At 38.7% G+C, this 15,880-nt stretch overlaps 1 protein-coding gene across 8 annotated transcripts in view; it reads left to right on the top strand.

The window, feature by feature from the left end:
* The window catches only part of MIPOL1 (mirror-image polydactyly 1), a 180,551-nt gene that overhangs the window by 136,249 nt on the left and 28,422 nt on the right, over positions 1–15,880 (top strand). The window contains exon 11 of one of the 8 annotated variants that reach the window (XM_090141341.1): positions 4,054–4,310. The exons of the other annotated variants lie outside the window; for them this stretch is intronic. Coding sequence (XP_089997467.1) covers positions 4,054–4,108 — 55 coding nt within the window. The 3' untranslated portion in view covers positions 4,109–4,310. Of the gene's footprint in view, positions 1–4,053; positions 4,311–15,880 lie in introns of those variants that run through there. 8 annotated transcript variants of the gene reach the window in all.

The following is a 15,880-nucleotide window of genomic DNA, read 5'->3' on the forward strand; positions in this document are numbered from 1 at the left end:
TGTTACTGTATAAAAAAACAAACTCATGTACTACCCAAGCTATATTTTTTAGTTTATTCTCTACGTGGTCCCACTGATTTCTGTGGGAGATTTGGATATGCACTGAATGACAATTTAGCTTTGTTTTTTTGTGTGTGTGTTCTTCCTGTTTATTGAATCTGAGTTCTGAAATTGGTTGAGAATGTTGGCTTTTTTTTTTTCTTTTATTACTTTTATCAGACCGGTTAAAATCCCACCTTCTCTAGGCAACCTGTGAGGCTTTCAGAGAATTTTAGTCAACTTGCAGGGGCAAGAGGAGCCAGCACCCTGGTATTTATGAGCTGGAATTTAGACTGTGTGAACTGTGGGTTCAAGTTCCTGCTATGTTATTGTACCACTTTCCAGTGGAGTGCTGCAGCCCCCAAAGTATTGCTCTTTGGGATTGGTATGTTCTTTGTCAAGCAAAATCATACTCATAAACCTCTATTTTTTTCTTTTTCTGTGTCTCCTTATTGCATGTGCTGTCATAGTTCTCGTTAGTGGTAGAGGAAATAAAACTCCCAAGTTTAGAGGGCTGTTTCACAAACTGTATCAGATAACTGAAGAGAGGAAAGTGGATCAGTTGGCTGCTCTGCTTTGACAAAGCAGTTATGTAAATTGTTACCAGGGCTGCTGAGATGCCTATAACCTGAATGGGTGCAGGTTAGCAGACAACAGAGTCCTGCTTTGTTATCCATATGTATTTCACATTTTATTGGGTTTATTGTCCTCTTCCCTTCATCTCGTCCTCAGACTTCATGTTCTCTAGCCTGCAATTGGTTATTCTTTCCATCTGTAGTTGCTTCATTTTCTAGCAATGATTGCCAGAGAGTCTGACTTTAATAATCAGTAGATAAGCAGTTCCTTGGAAGTGTGGCAGACCAGATCCTCGTGTATACTCCATTTAACACTTGACCATTTGCCCAATAGAGGAATGGTAAAGAGAGACTCCAGCATGGATCATAAGCTTGGTCTTTACAGCACCTATGTGGCAGGCAGTGAAAAAGTAGAGCAGTGTCTGAGCCTGTTTGGAAGGATGGTGTTTTTCTTTTTTTGCCTCCCAATGGAATATTTTAGCCATCAGCATGCTCTCTCATTCATTCAGACACACACACACGCGCGCACACACAGAAAAGTTTTGAGAGTTTCTGTTTTTTCCCTGACATGATTTTGAAGATTTTCCCATCACTGGGAAAAAACGTTGCAGCATGGAAAAATAATTTCCTTCTCAGCTTTCATGATTTATAAAAATGGAGAAGGAGAGGAAGCACTGCACTGCCACAGATGACCACTGCGGGTGGAACAAGTTAGCCCATGCCATCCCTGCAGCCTGGAGTGGACGTCAAGCATTCGCTTTGCCTTATGCTGCTGTTGACTCAGGCATGGATTGGTCTGACCTACATTTAATGAAAACTTTGCGCCTTATTTTTCCACTGGCTGGCTCTTGGCCTTCAGAGGCGCTTTGCCAATAGGAAACACTAAGCAGCAAATCTGAGGAGGAATGTGGGCAGCATGAGTATGGACTGAAGTGCTTTACATGCTCTCTAATGCAGTTTTAACTCGTATTGTGCCCTGGGCTGAGTCTGCTACTGCTTCTGTCAGTGGGTGTGTTATACTGGCAAACTTTCTCCAGGTTTTTAAATTTTTTGTGGACTGATCAGCCCCATGTTGTGCCAAAAACATTAAAGCTAGAAGCACTGCACACTGGATTATGGTGTATTTCACCAGACTTGCACAGACTTCTTCCTATCTACTTCTGTGGGGTAACTTGAACTGAAAGAACAATTACCTTGTCAGTTTTGCTATGATAGACTTCTTTAGACAACTTTCTGCTGTTCTCTAAGAGCACAGATTTGCTTGACAGAAAGGAATTCCTTGCCAGTGGACGCTGCCATGGTCCTGTGACTCTGCATGCACCGCGCGGCTGATTTTCTGTTAGCAGCTCTTCTTGTTCAGGCTGATTCTCTTCCCCCTCTGTTTCACCTGGGTTCTCTGTGGTTTTCTGCTCTACCTTCTTGGTTTCGCAGTGAGCTGAAAAGTAAAAGAAGTGTAATTTCATTCTGTGCTTTTTGGAATAAGTGCATAACTAGCAGTTTCTAGGAATTGTTTTTCAAATTTGTTAAAACTTAATAAAGTGGAATTGCTGGAAGGAAGATTTAAAGGCTGTGGAATAACTATCTGCAAGCAACCAGCTGATAGTTTGGAGCTAACTGTTAATACAAAATATACTACTGTAGACATACTTGTAAAAATTAGGGTATTGAGCTCAGTGAGGTTAATATCAATTCTGTGTTAATCAGAAGTATATACTTCTTTTCAAGTATATACTTGAAAAAGAATGTTCAAAATGTACACAGAGCATTTGTAGGATGGTGAAATCTTTTCCTTGATAGAAAGGGTGTGTGACTGGAGGCTAAATGTTCTGATTGTGCAATTTAAACACCGGGTGAATATTGATGAATCACATCACTAATCAGAATCACAGAACGGTTCAGGTTGGAAGGGACCTTTAAAGACCATCTAGTCCAACTCCCTAATTTCTTCAGCTGCTTTATTTGTACAAAACAAAGTATTACCATTTTCTGTCATACTTTTAGATATGTATAGTCTATCAATGCTCTTATTTTAAAGCCAGAGAAAGAAAACAGACACGATATTTTAAAAAAAAAAAAAAAAGAGCCTTCTTTAAAGCAAGAAATACAGAAAAGTATATGTAGTCAGAGCTGTTTGGAAGACAAATTTTCCCATGAGAAGTTTAGAAAAAAATCTAAAACTACAACAAAGAGAATTTAGCTTGCCCTGCAAATGGTGTATTAAAGGGAATTTCTTTTGTTATAAATATGGTATTTAGAAATAAAGTCATAACATTGTCAGAAGGACTTTAAATGCCATTAATTTTCTGTTGATTTTTCACATGACATGTTTTTATGCTAAAATTTCAATTCAGTGGGAAAAAAAGATCATTTTGACTTGTGTTCCGGTTCAGTTCTCTTCTGTTGAAGAACTGAAACAAAATAGCATTTGAAGTTGAAGTCTGAAGGTGAAAGGAAAACTTTCTCTCAGAAATTTGCCACAGGAAGCCAACATATTTTTTTCACTGGAATTTACCTCTTCCAATAGAAAAACATTTGTTTGTTGAGAAGACTTTCCACATGAAAAATTTTTAGGCAGTGCTAGACATAACATTACTTCTTGGGCTTAGCCCTGCTCCCAGTTGAGTCAGTGGAAAACTTCATTTAGGAAACAAGTCAGAATTCAGGTGTGAAAAGAAGTGCTCTCTCTGCCTGTTGCAGAATGTAAGCTACAGGACTGCTCACCTGCAATGCTGAGAAGCTGAGAGCAAGATATTGTTTCTATTCAGCTGGGTTTTTTTTTTGTTTTGTTTTTGTTGTTGTTGTTTGTTTGTTTGTTTGTTTGTTGAAAGTTAGAGGTTTTATTCTCCCTAGAAGGTGTCCAGTTTTTACACTCCATCCACAAGCTGCTTTGCTAACTAATGAGACAGGGGTCTGTGCTTTGGAAATAGAAGGCTTTTAATATTGTGTCCAAAATTACATAATGCTGTGTTGCTCCTCCAGTACAGATAATTCTTCCAGCACAGGTGTGATGGTTGTCATTTTTAATTGTAGGAATAGGGATGGACTTGATGATTTCAGTCAGTTTTCCAGTGAAGAAATGGCTCTGCTGTGATTTGCACAATTCTAAGCCTTTGAAATATTTGAATAAAATACAGTATATCCATAATGCTTTTCAATTCAAAGCTGCAGTTCAGACTGTCTTGAGAGGAAGGAAAACTGGCCCAGAACACACTGATAGCTTTTTCCACCACTATCAAGAACATATGTATGCAGTGATGCAGCATCACTGTCTCCTGACAGAGGGGCTGTGAGCTAGGCAAAAAGAGCAACACAGGGGCAAGGAGGAAGTTAGGCCAAGCATACAGTCAGCTTCCAAGTGACTTTACATTTCCTTCCCAACTGGAGACACTTCATATCTTGATTTTATCTTGCCTTCACCTGTATTATACCAATGATGCAGATTGGACATGACCACCCAGAAGTGTATTCACTGGCAACACAGATGTGGTAGTTAACAGTGACACAGAAGCAGCAGCAAGCACTAACAGGTGAGAGACTATAAACTGTTGAAGGACAACGTCTTGTCATACTGCAGTCTGAAAAATCCCAGGCAGTGAGCACATAGGCTCTGCTCTCCCATCTGCAGTTGAAAACTTTGCTGCCTTTAGCTAACATAATTGAACTTACTTTTTAAGTTGCAGTGGGTTTGAAAGCATGTTTGGGGATCACAAAGAAATTTTTTTCACTGCACCCTCAGGCTTGATAGGGACTTTGTTTCTTAATTTCCCATTCTTCACTCCACTAACTGAAACAAAGCCCCTATGAAGCCTGAGGGCACAGTGAATAAAACTAGTACTAGGGCTACTGAAGTGAGACATACAGTATTGCAGTATGTGGTAACACCATGTTCTTTTGGTACCTGGTGACTTGTGTCCTAAGGGAGTAAAAGAATCTAATCTCAGCATGTCCTGTAATCTCAAGGTGCAAACCAATGGCACTGCTCATAATTAAATCAAATGAAGTCATGGACTGCCGCACGGAACCTACCTCTGTGTCTATTCTGTTTTCAGGAGAGGCATTTTTATGCAGTTCTTAGGAATGCTGCTTTCGTATTTGAAAACAATTTCTTGGCTCTGACAATTTCAAGATTTTTGTTTTATGCTTGACATTTTTGCTTCTGAGCTTGTGGAGTTCACAGCATGTATCTGTGGCAACTGGTGACACCAGTATGAAAAAATTGGTCACCACAGAGTAGGCTATGAGGTGCCCAAATTGTTTTAAGAATTTGTATAAGAAATAATTAGGGTAACTGTGCAAAATGTTTGCAAAGGCTATCATGAAAGCTGTAACTGTAGAGGATCTCTCTCTTTCCATGTAAATTTGTATTCAGTGCTGGCCAGACTAGACTACTGTGTGAAAATATTATCTGCCCAAAAGCCAAAAGACAATACTGTAAATACAGTAAGTTATTTGGGATATGTTTGCTTCCCTTCTGTATATTTTTTTCAAAACAAAGGAGAAAAGTAGTGAAAAAATAAAGAGTGCTTGTATGTGATTTTTTTTAATCATTTAGTTATTAGGTATTTGTTTTGGTGCTTGAGGCAGGGAAAAAATAAAAATTAAAAAAAACTTTTTTATTTCATTTACCTTCATTTTGTTCTTTGAAAGTAACATAGAAAGAAAGAAGTGTCGGGTAGAAACAAAGAGAGCTCACAGTTGGATTTTACTGTTACAAGATAGGAGATGACAATAGTATCTTTTTAGTGTATCTGTTATCTGTGGTATCATTAAACTGAATGATGTGCTAAATAATAAAAGCAGTCTTATCACATCACAAGGCCTTGAATTGTATCTCGAAGTTGCATTGCCTGTGGGTTCCGTTTGGCTTTCAGAAAGGGTTTGGAGTCAGAAGAAGCTGCAGTTCAGAGTGCATTTCTGCAATGAAAGCTCTTTAGACAGATGGCTGCTAGCACTCCAAAATGATTAAAATATGTTCCAAGCAACATCAGTCTGCGGGCTTGGGGACCCAACCTTTCATTAGTCAATAAAGGGTCTTGAGTTCTTGAAAATGAAATCTTTAAAAGCTAATAAGGCTGCTGGTTTGCTCTGAGCTGTTTCTTTGGATTTGCAGTTGTAGATTGGACTTGGGCCAGTATCTATTCAATAATATAAGGCTTTAAAAAAAAATCCAGTTACAAGAGGCCTCCCAGCAGATCTGCGTATTAAATAGTGGGGCCAAAATTTTTGGTGTAGAATACATAAGCTCAGGCACCTGAGTTTGCCTTTAGGAAGCTGGGAAGGGACCTGCGAGTGCTACCTTGGATTGCCAGTCACTTACTGGATTAAATGACACCACCAATGGTTGGCCATTTGGACCTGTTCTATTTTATTTTTAAAACCTTGTGAGCTGGTCTAGCATTGTCTCCAGGATACCTTCAGCATGCCATAACCAAGATACTAATTCATTAAGCAAATTTTCTACTGCTTCTAGAAGTCAGTAATATTATTTACAGCATCCCTGAGTCTTGTCAGTGCTTGTAAATTATGAATGTGCCATGGATGGTTTGGTGCTTCAGTGCAGTCGGGTTTTTTCTATTGTCTGCAGCAGGGTTATGAGAGAGAGCAACTGGGGGCTTGTGCAAATGCAGAGTGTCTGTAACCTCTGCATATGTATGTCAGGGCAGTAGCAATAAATGTCTGTTCAATAAGGTATTAACAAGTCCAAGCCTTCTGTTTCTTTTTTTTTTCCTCTCTCTCCAATAAAGACCCCTCTCACCATTTGTAAACTTCGGAACTTAAAGTGCTCTTCCCTCATAGACTCTTTCTACGTGAAAATCTGAAGATACACTTATTTTCCCAATCTCTCAAAAACCCCTCAAGATTTAGCCCACTAATGGCTAAAAGATTTTTTTTTGGGGGGGGGAGGTCAGTTTTTACATACACCAACGGAAGCAAAGCAAGTCTCAGTGATCTCATTAGCTTCAGTGTGATCCCATTAGTCAGATTGTTCAGCCTGTCTTCTTTCACCTTGGGAACAGTTCTCACATTCCTTTTGTCAGTACTTGATGGGGCTGGTGACTGAAGTTCTACCCCCAGACACACACAGTTACTTGGAGAATGTCATACTCCATTTTGCATTCCCATAGTCTGAAGGTTTTTCTCTGCTTCAGCATTAACAACCAGTGATTTTTTTTTCTTGTCATAACTACAGGCAAAGTGTTACTGTTTTCTGTAAGCATACAGCAGATTTTGGATTCTGATTATTTTATCGGGCTGCTATTTTTTTTCCCATTTATTGTAAAGTACTTGCCATGTGTTTTCCAAAGCTTTTGCCTGTCAAAACAATCCCATCATATACATACTTAGAAATAGCATCTGAACTGAATCATTTTCTTGCTGGAAAACATACAGTTGTAGGCATAGTTTTTTCTTCTTCGAAATTTGTATGAACTTTTTTTTTTTCCAGACAAAAGTAAGAGGTTGTTTTTCCTGTCGTTTTCTGTAGGTCACAGAAGACAAAAGGACGTACTAAAAGCTCTTTCTCTTGATGTCTCTCTTTCTGGAGTTCCTTAAAAACAGATATATTTACCCTGGACTTTCTTGCAATATTTTGTGTTCTGGCACGCTTCTGATACTTTCTCTTATTATTTGATTGTGCCTCCTAAAATTTACAGAGTTGACTTAACCACTTAAACAAGTCAGATCTTCAGGATAAGGAGGTGCACAAAGCCTTCATCAAAAAAAAAAAAATTTTTTTTTGAGGTTTGATAGATCCTGAAGAACTAGGAAAGGAAACTAAAAAGAAGAGATTCATAGTGCACTGGGAGAAGACAGTTAATTTTCCTGTGTAGAAATTGTCTCTCATTTCTACATAGGTCACTCCAAAAGCAATACCTCCTATTTATGTCCATAGAAATTGCAGCAGATACAAAGAGCACAATAACACTGATGGATATTGATGGATAGAGCAAATTCTGAGCTATAAATTACTGTTTTTTAACATAGTCACTACCATTAATTGTGGATTTTCACCAGCAATGAACAAGAGCCTGCATGCCACACTCATAAAAATCTTAACGGCTGTATGGAACATGGCTTGGTTTTCATGCCACTGTCACCACAGCTGAAATGCACCACCCAATCACCACAGTGCACTCACATCCATTGTTTGGTCTCCGAAAATCTTCAGCAAGTATCAGTGAATGACAACAGGTGCCATGTCTTCTGCATGGAGGAATTCAGTGGCACACCTTTGCTTCTTGTCTGATGCCATTTTGTCAGGTTGCCCCTCCGCTGCTATCTGTCACATGACAACAACAAAATGTAATGGTGGAAAGGTTCAACCTCTACTGCCATACCACCACCTCTGACATTGTGGACCAACAAAATAAAGTAGGAGGCATTACTTTTGGAGCAGCCCTCATATCTCCTGGGAACCATACATCTTATTGGTCACTTTTCCCTGTACTCCAGGGAATCATATGAACCCTTGTATTAAGCAAACCAACGTCCCACATAGCCTGTGAACACTTTCGGATCATTTTTCTGAGCCCTACAGGAGCTTTTTCCAAATACAAGGTAATGAGAAAATGCCTCAGAGTGCTCCATGTGCATAAATACTCAGGCCTGAGAATTCCAGGAACTGAGCAGGACGTCCAGAGTGACATGAGTCTGGAGTAGTGGGTGATTTTTACATGCTGCCAAAGTTTTTTGGGGGGATTCTGTTTTGAGTTTTGGGATTTAGCATTGTTTTTATCTGGAGCTGCAGGTCCTGAAACCCATAAATAGTAAATCCTAAAGGTCTCCTTTTGGGTAGTGAAAATGAAGGGCCTCTTTTAGAATGTTTTTTCTTTGCCTCTCGGTTACCCTAGCTGTAAGATGTGAATAGTGCTACTCATACATTTTTGGAAAATACATCGATTTAAGTTTTCTTTATTAGATTCTGCTAAAAGTTAAGTGAGGGAAACCTAAATTTATCACAGTAGCTATTGTATTCCAGCAGTCCTTCTAAAATGCAAGTACAGATCTGCCTTTTCCAGACAAACGATATACTGTGAGTGCCTCATTAATACATTTAATGTTTAATGACCAACTGTTTCTCCTGCTTCCTCTAAATTACTGTAAAGTTACTATTCCAAGGAGAGAAAGTAGCTTTTTATTCTGGAGAAGACTGTGGCATTCATTGCTTCGAGTGAGAATGTGATCTCAAATAGTTCATAATATTTCCTCTACTAAAAGGCAGAAAGTATTTGAAATCCTTTGAAATGATGATGCTGCAAGACAGAAAAAATATATCTGCTTTCTAGATAGGTGAATACAGTTGTGTTATTTCACATTTAAGGATCTTTTTGGTGAAATCAATGAATATACATACATAACTTTGCTTTAGAAGTGTTGCAGAGTTCCTTCTTTCTGTTTGTAACACTGCAGCTCTTTATGATTAAGGGAAAAAAAAAAAAACTGGTTTAGCAAAGAAGGTGTTGAGCCTGCCAAAGTTGATGGAGTTGAATTTGGATAGCCATTTAGTGTGGGACAGCTAGACAGGAACAGAGAAGCATGTAAAATGAGTAGATTGCTGCAGATTTATGCTTGCCAGAACATAACAGGTAAACTGTGAGTTTAAAGATCCTGAGTTTGCAAACTAATCTTAAAACACGCCTCTGAAAAAAGGTTGAGAAGAATGATAATTCTTCCAAACATTACCCAGAAGGAAGGTTACAATAATGTAAAATACTTCAAAATGATTTTTGCTCAACTAATGCTTCAATAATGGACGTTAATACTGTTGACTTTATTCGTGGATTGAATGCAGGCAATTTAGACAATAGATAGTATCAGGTGCTAATAGATCAAACGTAATTACTCCTGATGAAATAATTTTACACAGCTTAACAAAATCGTTTCAATTATTTATTCATTGTAAAAGAAAACATTGAGTAAAAGTGGAAATACTAAGCTTTCTCCTGCAGGGGCATTGTATGCATCTCTGAGTCATAGTTTTTCTTCATAGCAACCTTTCCTCTATCACAACTTCCTGTGCAAGTTATTACAATACTTTTTGCATAAGATAGGTCATATGAAGTTCAGCTGTAGGTGGGGCCACTGTAGTAGATTGGGGGACAGTCTTAATAGATCCGTTTCATTAATTAAGTCATGCATTTTTTTATTAACAAAACCTGTATGTCAGGTTTAGCCAGCTGGGAACCATTCTTACGGTTGTTATCTTTGTCAGAAGGAATATTGTGAAAATAAGGAATTACTGTACAGGCTTTAACTCCTGATTAAACAGAGGAATGACATCCTCTCACCCACTGTCCATGAGAAAATAACTTAGAGGCATATCATAGGTTTGATTCAGAAGCTGTGGTCTTATGTATCTCGTTAAGGTAAAAATTGTGTACTATGCATTCACAGTTTATCGTGAATGGTTTGTTTCATACCTATTTCATGGTCAGTGAGGTAAGCAAATTTCAGGCCAAAATTTCAAATATCTAGATTACTTGTTGTTATTGTTGCTTGCTTGTTTGTTTTTGTTTGTTTTGTTTTTGGTGGTTGTTGGTTTTTTGTTTGTTTGTTTCATTAACTATTGAAGGAATCATAGAATCATAGAATCACAGAGTCACCAAGGTTGGAAAAGACCTCCAAGATCATCCAGTCCAATCATCCACCCATCACCAATATTTCCCCATTAAACCACGTCCCTCATCACAACATCTAAATGTTTCTTGAACACCTCAGGGCCTCTTTTTGAATGTACAAAGCAATATTTTCTTGTGTTCTTCCTCTTCTAGTGTTCCATTTCTGTACATTAGGAGAAAGGTATAAGATTTTCAGGAAGTATTTTGTAATAGATGTGGAGAATGGTGTAGGCACTTAATGTTGGCCTCAGCCTTTAGCTTCTTGATACAATAAATTCAAGTCTTTCTTTACTAGGCTACATCGTAGTCCTCAACAGGAAATGTACTAATGACTTCCACTGTCACTGAAAGGATTGAACTGGTGGGAGGACTCACCAGGGAGTAGTGCTGTGAATTTCTCCCTCGCTTGTCCCTTACAGAAAGGGAGTGGGGAGAAGGATAGGTAATACTGTAATACTGTTCAGATTGGCTTTTTTCCTTGTTCTTCTGAGCTAGACAGGATCTTTATTTTATCTAGGTTTGTCTAACTAATTGCAATCTATTTATTTCAATCAGATTCTGTAAGATTGTAGAGTCTGAGCCTAAAGTCAATTGGATGAGTTAAAGCTTTACCTGTTCTTCCATTTAGCTCTTCTTCCTTTAACCAAGAGAGTCATATACTTCTACTGTTGTGACAGTAAAACAAGAACTACTGTCTTTGGGATGTAAGAATTTTGTTCTCTTTCTTGAGTAGTGTTACTGCTCCTATCAGAGAAGAACAGGCTACTCAATGTACACGTATTAGTATAGTGCATTATCTTGTCCTGTCCAAAAAAATGAAAATATGAATCAAACATTGTTGAATTCAGTGCTGGCTAGATTTCACAAGAGCTTTCATACTCATTCATTTTCCTTGTCAAGTCCTGAGAAAATAATTAGATCTTTGGTTTAGTGCAGCCAATTTGTTTCCTGCTACAATTATTCACTTTTACCTGCTGGCTATGGGAAAATTATATGCTGGCAAAAAGAAAAAGCTGCAGTTTTTCTCATGAACTTCTGCCTCATGAAGTTACCACTGGTGTTTTCATCTTTGCTCAGACTGAGTTAAAGGGCACAAAAATGTTATTCTTTCACAGATTTTATTTCAATAGCCCAGTGGTGAGGACTGAGGAAGAGAGAAGTGAGGAAGCAGATTTAAGAGTTGTAGGATAAAGAAATCAACTCAGCATCACTTTTTAGTATTTTTCTAAACCTTACTCTTTTGAGCTTCCTCTTCAGTGATCATTCTCTAGCAGCATCCAGTCTCATCCCTCACATTTCAAGAATGACACTGTTCAGTTTCCATCTGATGGCCCTCCCTGCCAATGGTCTTTCACCTGGGAGGATGCAAGAGACATCCTTGGGTAACACAGTTTTGGGGCTCACAGCAGATGGGAGACTGCTGTCACTGCTCACACCTCATGGTGGCATTGGCTGCTTAAGCCACAACAGGAAGGCAGGAGCTGTGTCCTTATGAGAAGCTGCAGAGGTTCTCTGTGCAGGTCCCAAACCTGGATCTGTTTCCTAAGGTTAACCAGACTGATGTGCATTGCCAACATGCACATAGCGTTAATTAGCTCTTTTGCATCTTCCCATGAATACTGTAAATTTGTGCTGAGACTTGAACCAAGATTAAGGCATCAGGTTTCCAAATGTGGTACATAAATGTATAAGATGGAAGCTGAACAGGAAGCAATCCTGGGCCCACAAGCTTAGAATTTAACTAGGACAAGAAGTGAGGGAAAGGCACTTACATCCCAGTTTCAACATGGCAGACTGAGGTGAGCATGTTGTGACTTGTTCTGCGCCACACAGAAGACGTGAAACAGAAGAGGGAACTCAAGAGAGCTCTGATCTCCAATCTACTAAATCATTCCACAACCTGTCCTTGTTTTGTACTAGGGGGAATGGCCCAGACAAGCCTGCCCCATCACCCCAGTAAGCACTGGTACAATAGAGAAGCAGACTTCCCCTGTATTAAATTTCTCAGGCGTTCCCTTTATCATTTAAACCATCGTTTTAACTGCTTTGTTTCATAGTTCTTGACTGCCCAAGGAGCTATATGATTTATACATGAACAAGGGTTTGGCAGCTGCAGCTAGGCAAGGCATGGCTTACTGGGTAGCAATACACTGCTGTTATGTCATTTATGTGGCTTTCAGGAGGCAAACTTGCTAGGTGTATTTCTACATTGCTGTCCCCAGACCGATCTCATTTTTGTACAAGCTGCAATAGTTTTAAGGTAGACAGCAGTCAGTGCCAGTCTGGATGAAGGCGCTCAGCCTGCAGCACCAGTTCCCTGGTGACTCAGCAGCCATTTCAGAAAGGTGTAAGTACCAAGAGAGTGGGGAAGCCATGTGCTGGGCACAGTCATGTAGAGTTCATTGGCATACTTCATTTCCTGGCACATTGGTTCCCACAGCCAGGCATGTGTTGGAGCACAGAACGTTTTGTTCCGCTATGTTTAGAGTTGCTTCATGTTTTTCAGTAACTCTTGTGAGAAAAATCAGACAAAACTGTTTAAATACACTCTATTTTTCTGGGGCAGCAGGGAAGTATACTCAGAACAAAAAGAAAAACAAACAAGCAAAAACATGCATTTATTCAATTTTTTTAAAATGACATTCAAAGATCTTTCACCAGCTGAATCATTCACCAGAAAAGTAATGATAAGAGGACAAACCCTGTGTGCGTCCCCTTCCCGGGTCAGTTACAGTGTGAGTTTCTAGCTTTAGGGCTACTCAGCTCATCCATTAGATCATCACTCTCTCAAATTCCAAATGTGTTTAGTTATTCCATCTTTGAAACACGTTTCCATTCTTTTTATTTCTTTTAATTGCCTTCTCCTGGAGAGACACTTCTCTTCCATCTACTCAGCTGGATGTTCCTGGCTATGCTGGAAGGCAGGACTGGCTTTCTGCCCTGTGTCCGAAACAGACTTGCATCTTAGTTTTCTGGTTCAGTGGGGGAGTTAAGCCATGTGATCACAATAGCAAATCAGGACAGCTATAAAATTCACAATCATGTCTGATTTATGAAGATAACATTGTATTAAATACAGATATTTCCTAATGTTATTAGTAACAGGCTCTCTTCAGCTGGTCATTTCTGAATGGTACCATGCACTTTACTTCAGATTGATTTATTTGCCTTTATGATTTTAATTAATGCTGTTTTCATCAGAGACAAGTAGTATTGATTTGAAAACTCCTAGCTGTCCAATTTATCCATGCCAGCATTAGGGAATTATTCTTCTGATCTTTTTTTTGAAAATCCATTGAATAGCATCATAGGCACTAAAGAGGCCATTTAAACACCAGGGAAAATAATAGTGCTTATACTTCTGGGAAAACATTTATGGTGATTCACATTTTGGAAGCTGAAATGCTATCAATGTTTTATTCCCAGATTATTTTCCAAGAAAAAGCTTGGATGCAATGCTGAATCAGTTTCTTCAAAATACTTATGCTCATAGTGTAGTTGAATCACGCAGAAAAGTCTGGAAGACTGGACTCCTCTGTCCTGTGACATTAGGCATGGACTAATCCTACCTAAGTCCCTTGGGAGACATTTGGATCGTCCCGGACTGGGGCAGAGGGGTACACACATTAAGTGTTAAAGTAAGGGGTACACACATTAGGTGTTAAAGTATCAGGATGAAAGTGTTTATCTATTATCAGGACAAGCTGCTCTGCACAGAAAAATACAAAATGGAAAAAACACCTAATAAAACTCATTAGCTGAGTCTATATCCACTTCAAGATGGGAATATTCACTGTAGGGGAACAAAAAGTCTCTGAATCTATCTTAAAGAGCTGGGTTTCTCCCTGGTGAAAAGAGTCTAAAAATTGAAGGTCTTCTTGATGTAAGCGAGAGCTAGGAATTTTACAGAAACTGAAGCCTTGTAAGAAAATCTTAAATGTGCATTAGTATAAAAGGTTTTGAGAGAGTCTGGCGCAGTATTTACTGCTACAGTATAAAGGGCTGGGTTCCTTGATGAATATTTCTAGTTGGCATTTTATCAAGGAAATAAACTTTGATTTTTATTTTTCCTTCTTTCTTTTTTTTTTTTTTTTTTGACATGGGGATTGAAACTACAAATTCTGTGTTCGAAGTCTTGATTTAAAAGCATTTAAGTACTTTTGTATAAAACTAAAATTTTAACTGAACAAATTATTTATGCAGAAAGAAACAAGATAGAGTTTCTTTCAAGAGTTCTTTAACATATCAGATTGATAACAGTAAAAACACCTTTACTGCCATTAAATATTTACCAAGACTTGGCTTTTGGAAGAGGGGCAGTTCGGTGCAGTGTGTTTGGCTCCATGCAGAGCTATTGATTAGCTATCAGAAGGACATAGTTAATGAGTAACTTGAGGTATTACAGAGCGCTCCACATTCTTGTCAAGTCTTTTCTCTGAAGATGACCTAAAATAAAGTCAGTTACAACTGGCGTTCATTCTGCGACAGATTGCACAAGCTTACCTACGGTATGAACAAAAGGTTCACAAGAATCAGTTGACCAGGGCTTAAGCAATCCTTTCTAGTAGTTGTTGTCATCACTGCTGGACTTTAGAACCGAACGTGTTTACATTTAATTAAAAAGAACACACAGTTTACATCGCACAGTAGCTATCAGTATCGAATCAGAATTGATTTCCGCTCTCTTTCTCAAATGACTGTTTCCTTCAAACTAATTAAAAAAAGGCACATAACAAAATGACTCATATAAATTTTAAAGCAAAGTAAACAATATTCCCTGGAGACAAAAATAAAAGTCAACAGCACAAAGTCATTACACTGAGCTTGTTTTCAGGTGATTCCGATGCCTTGTTATGGTCTATACCAGTGCTATCAGATTTATTTTATGTATATATATATATTTATAGGTATATTGGTAGATGTATATATGAAGTATCACTTTCTACTAAATGGGGGCTCCACTGATTATGTCAGTTTTCAGAGTCAGGATTCTTATTTGTTTTGTTCCATCTGAATTGCTGCAGTTTATCTAATTCAAGGGGGATACACCAATATTAGTACTTTTTGCAGAAGGATTTTGTCTATTCCAAATAACATAACATGTGTAGTCACTCAGATAAAATGGAAATCAGAAGCCATTATCCTTACCAATGAGAAGCTGTAAAGGAAACTAAAGGCACAAACCAAATTAGCCCTAGCTACATGCATAACACCTAACAAAGAAATCTCTATTAGATTTTGTTAGTTATGCAGGCAAATCAGAATTCAAACTATAGTGGCATGTTATTTAAGTCTTGGAGCTGAAATGCCTGACCCTTGAATGTGCACATTCTTTGTCAATAGGAAAGATTTCCATGGTTGGCATTTTGGAGACAGGAGGTTTAGGCCGGCTCAGGCCAGCCACACACTTCTGCCAAGTGCAGTGAAGTCAGCGAGAGCCCAGGGGCTGCCTGCCAGACCTGGCTGGGGTTAGATGCACAGAGCTGTACAAGCTGGTCCTGACAGGCTTGCTCTGAAGACCTGTGTCCATTTATCCCACAAAACCACATAAGGGAGAGTGCTCAGAATGGAGCTCTTGGCAAAGATGATCAAAAAAGAGACAAACAATACCTACTGTGTCTGTTTTCTACCTGTTTTAGTTGAGGTACC

Source organism: Phasianus colchicus, chromosome 5, assembly GCF_987193195.1.
Source record: "Phasianus colchicus chromosome 5, bPhaCol1.hap1.1, whole genome shotgun sequence".
Classification (NCBI taxonomy): domain Eukaryota; kingdom Metazoa; phylum Chordata; class Aves; order Galliformes; family Phasianidae; genus Phasianus; species Phasianus colchicus.